Here is a 12,539-nt window from a genome sequence, read left to right on the forward strand (position 1 = left end):
CATAGCAGCATCACATGAGCCGGTCGAAGGACGCACACTAGGGAAAAACTACCTAGTTGTTCGTTTCCTGAGGGGCGCCAGGAGGATGAATCCCCCACGCCCCCCCTCGGTGCCGATTTGGGACCTGGCCACGGTCCTGGACGCACTTAAGCATGCCCCGTTCGAACCCCTCTGAACTGTGCACCTTAAACAGCTTTCGCTCAAAACTGCTCTCTTGCTGGCTCTCGCCTCGGTCAAGAGAGTGGGCGACCTGCACGCGCTGTCATCAAGCGCTACCTGCCTGGAGTTTGGACCTAACGACAGCAGGGTTGTCCTCAGGCCAAAACACGGGTATATTCCTAAGGTGCTCTCTACTCCTTTCAGAGCACAGGTGATATCTTTGGCCGCGCTATCGTCCCCAGCAGACGAAAGCGACGCTAATTTACTCTGCCCGGTCAGGGCACTCAGAGTATATTTGGAACGTTCTGCCCTGTTCAGACAGACAGAGCAGTTGTTCGTATGCTTTGGCGGCCGCACTAAAGGTCTGGCTGTGTCAAAGCAAAGAATATCGCGCTGGATAGTTGATGCTATAGCGCTGGCTTATGAAGCCAAGGGCCTTCAGTGCCCCTTGGGCATCAGAGCTCACTCTACGAGAGGCATGGCCTCCTCGTGGGCGTGGTCGAGTGGGATACCCATTCAAGATATTTGTGCGGCTGCAGGCTGGGCCTCACCGTCCACATTTATCAGGTTTTATAACCTACAGGTCCCCTCATTGCACTCTAACATACTGTCGGTCTAACTATGCATAGGCTGAGGTGTGTACATGCTGAGCATTGTCTCCTCCCTCATAGAATCCGTCTTTGACTGATGTAGAGGAATTTTCATACATGACAGTGCTTGTGTGTGTGTCTCTGGACGCCCATCGGGCCGTTCCAAGTTGTCCTTTTATAAAGCCCACCTTCGGCTGGCTCGTTGGATAATTACTTTGCTCAAAGGCTCAGACATCTGCCTCCGGCTTAATAGAGCGAAGTCAGCACGCACGGCGTTTTACATGGCGTTCCCATAGTGTAAAGCTATTACGCAATAGGAGGAACCTCTCGAAAGGGAACGACTCGGTTACTAACGTAACCTCGGTTCCCTGAGATGAAGGAACGAGTATTGCGTAAGCTGCCGTGCTTGTGCTTGGTCAGTTTGCTTCAGTCGATTGAACCTAAAGAACTCAGACGACGGGGCGCCCAATATATAGCCCTTGGCCACGCCCATCTTGGCGGGCTCTGACGCGCGTGGGCGCGAAGCACGCTCATTGGAAGCGGGTTCAGAGTCGCCCCGTCATTGGTTCGTGCAAGTTGCCGCAGCACAGCCAATGACCGAGCTGCCTCGCTCATTGCTGTATGCTGTGCAGCTGCAATGCGTTTTACATAAAGACTTCAATATTTCTCGAGAAAAGGAGTTTTCCCATAGCGTAAAGCTATTACGCAATATTCGTTCCCTCCTCTCAGGGAACCGAGGTTACGTTAGTAACCGAGTCGTTTTCAAAGATTAAATTTTTTTAAACAGACCATTAACGTTTTTTTATGGTATATTTGTGATATTCACATATACAATAAAGTGATAATTACATTATTTAGTTATTGTCAATATTCCATCCAATAATTATCTGACATGAAGGAAATTACTCGAGTTGCCGTGGTTGCTAGGGTTACCTCTTCAGACGAACGGTTTCAGTTCACGAGTGTTTGTGTTTACCGCCAAGTGAAACAATTTTGCCAGTTAAATAGATTAAATACATTATCAAGATGCCTTTGGATAAACAATGCAAACATTCTCTACAGCGCTTGGAGAATATAAAGTTAATTATGTTGACATACACACTCGGGTAGGAATATTTATGACAGCTCAGGTCATAAATCAACTTGTTTTAGTGACATGAGAGTTTCATCAGAACACGTATTATATGTGTTATCTTGATCTATTATATTCCACAATATAGCCAATACCAGAAAGGAGAAAATGCCACCAGCAGCACCCTGATGAGATTGAGTCTTTTAGCTTGACTAGATGTGAACACCACACTATTCAATATTATCACACTGGTACATCAAATAGACCTTTGTTGCTTTTCATATTGACCATTTGGGAGATGACGTCAGTTACATCACTTGCACTGACTATTTATTAATAGGATTTTTTGGTCATACTGATTTTAACAAAGAACTAGCTATTAGCCGATTCAGATACCGATACCGATTTTTGTCACTTGCTCACTTATTTTAAGTTTTGTTATTATAGTATAGAATACAGTTTTGATCGTGTTTTAAATTAGCAAAAGTTCAAAAACACATGCAATAAGGTACACTATCTAGTTTATTGCTGCATAATCAAATAATTTTTATTGAACGGAAGGATTGATGCGTAATTCCTGTGCAGTTGCTTTATATATCAAGTATTAATTTAGCTACTTCAGGAAAATATTTACTGCTCCCCCCCCCCCATCGGTTTGTAAAATTGCCATTTTCATGGTATAGCCATTATGCAGATCAAGTCAAGTCACCTTTATTTATATAGTGCTTTTTACAATACAGATTGTATCAAAGCAGCTTCACATTGATAACATAAAAAAATAATACAACAAAGTTTGTTTATAGAAGAAAATTGCGTCCTCGTTCACCTTAAGTAAGGCAGATAAATAATATTGTTGAATAATTAAATGTCCCCAACTAAGCAAGCAAAAGCCAAGGCAACAGTGGCAAGATACCAAAAGTCCATCAGTGACAGAATGGGGAAAAAAAAACATGGGACCAAGACTCAGTCGGGGGCCAGTTCTCCTCTGGACAACCAGCGGACAGTGTATGATTATGATTCAGGCAGCATTACAGGTCAGAAGTCAGATTGGATCAGAACATTCAGAATATTAATCCAGTTCCATCTGGATTAATAGATCAGCCGATAAATATCGCTGGCCAATACATCAGTGCATCTCTACTAATTATTAATGCATCACCTATGTACTAAAACATTGCATGATTAAATAATCTCAAGTCTTGACATACATAACTAAAAATTATTAGGATACTTGCACTCTTAAAAATGCATGAAGGTCATTGCATTTGATAGATTATCAAACCAAATATCCTTTTAAAGAAAGATGCACATGCATAAAACACAACATGTGTAAAAAAAAAAAAAAAAAAAAGTCATGCTAGTTGTGGTTCACTGTTGTTGTTGATTTGCCGGAAAAACATTAAGTGGCATAATCGGATCTCCAGTGCAGAAATATGGGAACACCCTCTCTGGAAATCCACCCTTGTAGGAGCACAAAATTCGGTTTCTGAAGGGATCGATGAATCTCAGCTGTCCTTTGTAAAGGTCCAGCTGCAGTCGGATGATACTCGGCCTCTCATCGTCTTCAATATATCTGACAGGTGTATAACCTCTCATGTATCTCCCATCCACGTAACGGAAACACCAAAAACGACTCATTGGATCCATTTTGTAAAGTTTTTTGCGGTACACTGTTTCCCCCACCACTCCCAGTATCCAGTGGACGTTGTCTCCCACCTCCACGTCCCAGCAGTGCAGACCCGAGCTGAAGCCCTCTGAGGCCAACACTCCCGCACACAGCCTCTCTGGGATATCAGGCACGTTCATTCTCTTTTGCACGTACTGAACACTGGTGCAATCCTGTGACACCCACAGTTTATCTGATGCTGTGTCTGGGTCCAGAGTCACAGGAGCTGTAAACACAGATGAGCGTAAACTACCGCGGTCAGTACCAGTGTACCAATACTAATGTCGGAATATGTGTTTGTTTTGTTATTTTTTCTGGTCCACACAATAAATGTGGATGATGACTAGAGGTTTGGACCAAAACATACCAACTGTACTTTACTAGGGAAAGGAAGACGGCTTCAGCTGATGCGTGACATTATACACATTTTTTGTATCAGGGCTCTACAATAAGGTCTGCCCGATTACCCGTGGCCATGTTTTATCGATGCTCGAGACAGAACTTTTTAGTGTCATAACCTTATTTATTATTAAGGTAAGGTTCAAAAACACTAACTAGGCCTATTTTATTTTATTGCTTTTTTGAAGTATTTTTGAGGTACAATTTTAGCATGTAATTCAAACAAACGGTCTAAAAATGGTTTCCCCTTCAGCTTCCCTCCTTCATGCTACTCTAAATACATATATACACAAAAATACAGCAATATACGGAATAGGGCTGTCACTTTACGTTCGAAAATCGATTGCACAATCGATCGGACCAACCAACACAAGTTTCGAAAACGAAAATAGGGGGAATCGATTTTAACGGCTTTTTAATCAAAAATGTGTTTTAGGTGGACAGATCAATACAGGACACAGAACATGTAGGATGTTGGAAAAGAACAATGTCTTTTCTGTTAACCAAATGCTTTTTAATATTCGCTATTACTTCAATGCAAGTGAACAAGCGGCCGTTATTTGTTGCGCAGTGACGTGTGTGTTCAAGCAAGCCAGAAATGTGCAGATGCGCAGAATACGCAGTATTTAATATATCATGAGGATCACGAGTTGCGTATTTGCGCTAAATCCGCGCAGATTTGTCTTACACGAACTTCCCCAGCAAAGTGAGTAAACATTGAAACACGCCAGATTGGCTCGTGATTTGACAGCGTTTCCCGCCAAAGTTCATTTTTACCCGCATTTGGCGAGTTGGAGGGTGTTAATTTCAATCACTGAATGTTGCGCTCCAGTTTGTCATTGCGCACGAAACTTCACGCCAATAAATCATCAGGAATATTGCTGACTTGTGCGTCTCAAGCGCCCTCTTTACGCTCGTCCTAATGTCTGTTAGGTGTCCGTGGATTTGCCTGTATTTGGCGTTGAAAATGGGAACGTCTTTAGACATGGAAAATCGATTTTACAATCGGTTCAATGAACACTTATGTCTCAAAAATCAAACAGGATTTTTTTCCACAAAAGTGACAGCCCTAATACGGAAAGAAAACCCAAAATATACAAAAATGGTTTTTTTTTTGTCCATGTTGGACTTTTCAAGCCTCTGGTCAACATAAACTGTTTAGTAGTTGCACAAAATTTTCCATTTTTGTTCCATGGGAATAAAGCATACGATTTGGAACAATATTTGTTAGAGTAAATTATGTCTAAGGAGACGTTATAACTTACGCTGTTTTACAAGGTTCTGCATTCTGGCCCAGGTGGTGAAGATCAGGGTCTGAATGGGATGGTGTTGAAATTTCTCCATTTCTGGGCTCACGTCTGGTGCTGATGGGTGTTTGAATCTGTTTACATAAACAGTTATACAGGTGAAACTCGAAAAATCGTGCAAAAGTTCATTTATTTCAGTAATTCAACTTAAAAGGTGAAACTAATATATTATATAGACTCATTACATGCAAAGTGAAATATTTCTCAAGCCTTTATTTGTTATCATTTTGAATTTGTTAACAGCTTATGAAACCCCAAATTCAAAATTAGAATATTGTGAAAAGTTTTCATAAGCTGTAAGCCATAATCATCAAAATGATAACAAATAAAGGCTTGAAATATCTCACTTTGCATTTAAGATAGTTTGGTTTGGGATTTTAGCTGTATCAAAAAGCTAATTGCAAAAAGACTCACTTTTCCAATGCATCCCTGTAATTCTGAATGAGAAATAAAAAAGCAGTTAGTGCTCAGTCATGTGTGTGAACATCATGAACATTGATTATTAGACACGTTTACAGCTCTCTGATAGACTTTAGTCCCTGGTGTCATGCGTATCCTATCTGTACCTGGAGAAAAGTGATGTTTTCAGCTTCCAAGTGCTTCCAGAGAGTTGCCGTCCTCTCAGACAGATCTGACATCTGTGCGGACAGATCGTCCATTCTGGCCTTGAGTTTCTCATTTCGATTTTGCATTTCTTTATGCAACGCTTTGATCCGTTTCTCCTCCTCCTCTTTAAGAAACTGATGGAGCTTCTCAAATTCCTTCTTGATCTTGCTTTCTTCTACACTGATGTGTTCCTGAAATGGTTTAAGAAGGTTTATTCCTTTCTGTTAAAGTCCCCCTGTGGTGAGAATCCAGCTTTCAGTGTTGTGCCTGTGCAAAATCTGCTTTTAGTAATTGTTGTTTTGGTATGTTTAAGTTGCTGGCTACTATTACACAGGAGCCTAAACTCTGAGAAAACTATAACGTTAAGCGCACCAGAATAAAATATAATATTCAGAATTAAACAGTGTAGCTGACTTGCAGATTCAGTTAACATCCACAAATGCATAAGCGCGGCGATTCGGGAACAGCTACACAGTGAACTCCGAGAAAAAGCTACGCTTGAGCAAACAATTTGTGAATAGTCTACTACAGATGATGGCCGTGAATAAAATATCATATAATATTCAGATATTTTTAAACCACAACCTTAAACATCATCTAAACATCTTCAATGTGTGCTTCTTTTACCGAGATATGCGAATAACAGACACACAGACAGATGTTTCTGTAATTTATAGATTGATGTATGTGTCTCTATTATATTTATATACTGTATATTATACGTGTGTGTGTGTACTGTATATTTGTTTAATCGCGATTAATCGATTTGACAGTATGTCAGTTTTTGTGTGTGTTTTTTTTAGTAATTTTTGGTTAGGTGTGTTTGAGTGCTCATTGTTACAATTACACAGCAAATGTTCAGTGACATTTTTATTTGTGCATGGTTGAAAGCAAATACTGATACTGACATAATGACATACAATAAATATGGAAAATTGAACTATATATAACTAACTACTGACAACTAACAACTTCTGAATAACAATATTTCAGAAGTAAACAGTGTAGCTGACTTAAGGCCCGTTCACACCAAGCACGATAACTATAAAGATAAAGATAACTATATATGCGTCCACACCAACGACCGCCAATGGTCTTTTTATTCTAAGCACGCGCGCGCCCGCGCTGCGGTTTCAAAGTAGCGAAAATGGATGACCTGCTGCTGCTTTACGTTACAAAAAAATATCAAAAGGCGCTTTTGGGTACACCGTCACTCTGATTAGAGTGTTGTCGTCTTTTGAAGTCAAATTTTATTAATATTTTCTACTCGGATGTTAATCCACTTCTTCCTAGCACTATCCCCTATAAATAAATAATATATACACACACACACACACACACACACACACACACACACACACACATTTTGAACATAAAATGAGAAAAACGTACTACAATAGCTTTAATGATATTGACTGATGTTATAGATTACATTTTATTATAATTGTTGTTTACAACATGTCATTGAATATGTTTTTGCTGTTCTTATTGCCTTTACACGTCTTTGCCAGCAGATGTCCTCAGCCAGCATGCTATGTTCCGAGCGCATCTAAACAGTGATGGTGCGTTCACGTGCTATGGAAAATATCATATTTTCCACTTGTGAACTGGTATTTACCAGTGTGTTGCGTTCAAGTGCTTTTGTTGTCGTAATGTGGTAAAAAGATGGAGATCCAGACTTGTTATTTAGCTAAACCTATTTTAGATGGCTTAAGTCATCTGCTACAGCAAGAAAATGATTTATCAAAACTCAAACGTAAATAATATATGCTGTATATTTTCTAGATCATGAATAGTACATATTTTTACCATTCACAACTCTTGCGTTGCTCTCCGCCATTTTGAAAAGGTCAAAGGTAATCTCATCTCGGCAACTCGTGCATCAAAATATTCTACGAGTTGCCCAGTGGAAAATACGACATGAGGGGGTGTTCATGTGCATTTTCCATGTCGGCTTTTGGTATTTACCATAATTACCATAGCACGTGAACGCACCATGAATCTAGCAAGTCTAGTGATAAAAAAACAAAGCCTAGTCAACACCTTTATGTATACAACGCCTTTTTTACTGCAACTTCAGCAATGTTGTCAAAACTAGCGCTGGGTAGCCTAACGTTACCTGAGGTAATTTTGTTACTGTTAAAAGTCCATGCCCTGACATAGACTACGTTACCCAGAATGCATGCGTCCGATCGCTCGTGGTTGCGCTATTCGCTTTCACTTTGGTGTGGTCCAGTCAGTGCCATGAGAGCAGTATTCACGGTGCAGAGAATTGTCATCCTTTGTTTATCCTGCGCTAATCTTGTGTGTATGAGTGCTGTGTGCGTCCTTGCGATGTAAGTACGGCTTTTGCATGAATGACTCGTTTATTGCAGAGTTATTAGCCCAGATGGCGAAGTTGTTATACTCGTGTTATTCACTACTGCTATACGGCTTTTGCCGTTACGGCGCTCCATATGCGCTCATAAAGTAGCCATTTACTGTTTATACTTTAGTTATTGCCTTGCAAATAACCGTAAATATTATATTTAATGTATAGTTCGCCTATTTTGGCACTTTTCACCATGTGGAGATTTATCGCATCTATGCAAGTTAATTTATAGTGTTAGAGCTCACACTAGTGGATTTTTAGTTGTACTGCGGGTCATTTCTTTATGCAACTGTATGTAACCATAGCCTACATGTTTATTAATATACATTTTATTGTATTTCTGTTTCAGATAACCACACACACATGTACACACACCCCCAGAAACACCTATTTTGTTATTTTAATACCTGTGAACCATCACCACCCCCATGTACCTGACTCCTCCTCAATAAATACTTGAAACTGCACCATTGGATGTGCCTATTCCTTCTGACCGAGGAAGACTCAGTTGACGAGCAATCCATAATCAGCCGCAGACGCACACGGTCTCTTACAGTTACACTATGCTAAACTGCATAATATCTCATCGTTAATACTTCTCACCATTTATTCCCAGGATACGACCGATTGTTTTCCATATATCCATCTTTTTTAACGTATCCTTGAAAAGGGGGTTTGACTTGTCAAACAGTGGAGGATTTTTTTGTACCTCGATGATTAACTTCTCTGCAATGTCATCTGCCATTTTAAATGCGCGAGACTTTTAAATTAGAATGGATTCTGATTGGCTGTCAGTGTTTTATGACAGCTGGAAAAAAATCGTTCTGAAAGTGATCCCAACAATATCGTTCCTCATATCTTTATCGTTATAGTTGTGGTGTGAACTCTGTTATGCTTTAATATGGAGAACGATTTTTAGAATTATATCTTTATAGTTATCGTGCTTGGTGTGAACGGGCCTTTAATGTTTAGCTGACAGAGTGTTTATGTCAGAATGTTTATTTTTAAACCACAACTTCAATGTGTGTTTCTTTTACCCATATATTTAACCATATATTTTGCATTTATAATCCAAACAACGTCAAACTCGGCACTGCACTTACTCGTGCCCGTAGCAAGACACCTTTCAAGTTTGAAATCCATCGGACTAACGGTTCGAGAGATATTCGATAGACAGACAGACACACACACAGACAGACAGACAGATGTTCCTCTAATTTATAGATAGATGTCTATGTGGTGTTTTTAATATGCTTTAAGACAAATCATGTGTAAATTCATAAGTCGACGCCATTGCTGAGTATTTTCTCCTTAAAACTGCAGTGAACCAAAGACAGTCTCAAAAACAAGGTTTGAAATCGCTGGTGTTTCTGACGTCACAAACGACCTTGTAACCAATCAGATCAACGTGTGATCGCCAACGAGTGAGTGAGTGAGTGGAGGCGGGGCTCATTTGCATATTCATAGAATCGCGTATACTAAATGAGGCAAGGGTGTCGAGTTACATTCAAGCTATTTTAAGGCATTAAGAATTGTTTTTCAATGAAAAAACTAATTAAATGATTGACGACAGGAGAATCTAACCACATACCTTAATGAGCTCATCCTCTTCCACACAGCTCTCATGGGCTTTCTTAAAGTCAGCGAGGGTCACCTCAAGTCTGCCCATTTTTTCTTTTACTTGCTCCTGGAATCACAGGATAAACTCTTAATAACAAGCTTGAAGAAACCAAACACTCACTCACCAAACTTCTCCTACCTTTAAATTCCCAGCAGCCTCTTCGACAGGAGAACACTTGTGATTTTTATGCTTCTTTGAAGTGTAACACACCACACAGATGGGCTTCTTGTCATCAAAGCAGAAGAGTTTGAGTGTCTCTTTATGCAGCGGACAAACGTCTCCTGAAACAGCTGTGGGTTTTCTCGTCTTGAAGGATTCACAGAGCGCTCTGAATGCCAGGCTCTTGGTGGGTTCGTCGCTTGAGCATTTCTTACGGCAGACCGGACACTGCGGCACTTCTTGAGTCATCCAGAAACTCTGGAGGCATTCAGAGCACAAACTGTGGCTACATTTCAGAGTTACCGGATCAGTGAAGACATCACAACAGATGATGCATGTCAAGTCCTCCTCCATGAAGGACAAAGCGTCTGACATGACTGTGAACAATCCTCAGTAGAGACACTTGTTCTCCTGTTGGGGATATTATAAAACCTGCTTTAGTTCTTCACTAGTCCCAACCCTTTCATTTCTTTCACTTTAATTTCAATAGAAACCATAGCAAACGACTCCTCCCTCAAAAACACTGTATTACAACAAATGACAACCAGGAATTGATCACATGGAATGTGGCACCTGAGCTTAAAGCAAATCATTTCATCCCTTGAGTTATCTTTGATCACAAAAATGATGTTTTAACGTTTTATTTCCTTGAAAAAATTCTTCATGCCTTAAAATAGCTTGAATGTAACTTGACACTCTTGCCTCATTTAGTATATGCGGTTCTATGAATATACAAATGAGCCCCGCCTCCACTCGCTCACATTTGCACACACTGAAAAAAAATTGGAGTAGGATTTACTTTAAAAAAGCTAGGCAACTTTTTTCACTCAGAAAATGCTAGTAAATTTACAAAGATTTGCCAAGTAAAAACCTAAACATATTTATCAGTAGCTTTAATTAGAAATCTTTAAGTTAAATTGGTAACACTTTACTTGAAGGGGTGTACATGAGACTGACATGACACCTTCATAACCATGACATGACATATGTCATGTATATGAAGTAGGGTTTATGCTTGTTTATGACAACTGTCATTAAGTGTCTTTCGCTCAATAATGACATTTTGAATGCAAATATGACATTGTTTAAGATGTCTTTGTTATGACACCTTGACATAAACCATAACATCATAAGCTGTCAGTGTCTTTGTCATGACAACTTGACATTAAATTAAGTTAAACTGTCATGTGGTTGGTTTTGACATTGGCTGTCATAAGGCCATTATAACTGTATCATGAATATTTTTCTTGACCTCAACTACAGTGGTACAAATTGAATTTGTCATTAAACAGTTATAATGGCTTCATGACAGCCAATGTCAACACCAACCACCTGACAGTTTAATGTAATTTTAACCAATAAAGCTAAGTGGTTTCTTAAGTTTGATAATTAATCTGCTATGTCATGTTTATGACATATTTATGACAGGTTGTGTTGTCTTAGTAATGTCAAGTTGTCATGACAAAGACACTGACAGGTTATGATGTTATGGTTTATGTCAAGGTGTCATAACAAAGACATCTCAAACAATGTCATATTTGCATTAAAAATGTCATAATTGAGCGAATGACACTTAATGACAGTTGTCACAAACATACATAAAACTTCCTTCATATTCATAACATGTGTCATGTCATGATTATGAAGGTGTCATGTTAGTCTTATGCACACCCCTTCAAGTAAAGTGTTACCCATTTTAACTTGGCTAGTAAAAGGTTGATTAACATCGATTTAGTTGAAATTTCTTTTGCCTTTGCATTACATTTCACTAAAACAATAATATTGAATTTTATTAGTCATTTGTAATATGTGCTTTACTTAGATCATCTAAGTATTTTATATTACATCATAACAGATGTTAAGCGTCATGTGAATTCAAAGACCTCAATACTTGGTAGACGATACACAATGGCGGTAACATTTGATGGGTCGTTTTTGTGTTTGAATGTGTCATTTTGAGCAAAAAATTTACTCGAAATGTCACAAAATGGCAAGTTACTAATACTGACAACAAAAATCAATGATAAAACAGTGTAAATACAGCTGGAAACCAGTGAAAAATGAACCTCATTAATTATTCAAGGTCCAGTGCATGATGGGAACCCCAGCATCAGAAAAGTTGAGTAATTTTTACATAATTTTATTGAGTTGATATTTACACTTTCATTTCTACTCGCTTGAATTAAGTACTGATATGGAATTTACTTAGTTTTTTTTATTCTTGCCTGAACTAACTTTTTCATGTAAATTACATTGTTTTTTTTCAGTAGTATTTATTTCACCAAAAAATAATTTTTTACAGTGCATGGTTTGTCTTAAAGCACATTAAAAACACCACATAGACCTATTATAAACAACATTAAAAGCTTAATTTAGCCTAGTTAGGTGGTCTTTTGCTGTCAGGTCACAACACGATCTCATGAAAGTGCATATAATTTAATTTCTCGTACCAATTATACGCCAAAAATAGTTTTTGCGCCCAAATGATACGCACTGTAAACCCCTTGGGTAGGATTAGGGGTGAAATTAAATTTGTGCTATAGATGCGCACTTTCATGAGATCGGCCTGGTTTACTACACTGGCTAGTT

The 12,539-nt window shown here is 39.0% G+C and overlaps 1 protein-coding gene across 1 annotated transcript; it reads right to left on the reverse strand.

Moving 5' to 3' along the window:
• Positions 1-3,189: 3,189 nt before the first annotated feature.
• On the reverse strand, positions 3,190-10,348 carry LOC130080112 (zinc-binding protein A33-like). Its single transcript, XM_056245409.1, has 6 exons — positions 9,930-10,348; positions 9,762-9,857; positions 5,760-5,990; positions 5,608-5,630; positions 5,152-5,267; positions 3,190-3,713 (listed from the first exon to the last, which is right to left on the reverse strand). Exons 1-6 carry the CDS (start codon positions 10,323-10,325, stop codon positions 3,190-3,192), a joined length of 1,386 nt encoding a protein of 461 aa, XP_056101384.1. The 5' UTR covers positions 10,326-10,348.
• Between the last annotated feature and the right edge of the window lie 2,191 nt (positions 10,349-12,539).

Source organism: Rhinichthys klamathensis, unplaced genomic scaffold, assembly GCF_029890125.1.
Source record: "Rhinichthys klamathensis goyatoka isolate OS25496 unplaced genomic scaffold, OSU_Roscu_1.1 h1tg000029l_1, whole genome shotgun sequence".
In the NCBI taxonomy this organism is placed as follows: Eukaryota; Metazoa; Chordata; class Actinopteri; order Cypriniformes; family Leuciscidae; genus Rhinichthys; species Rhinichthys klamathensis.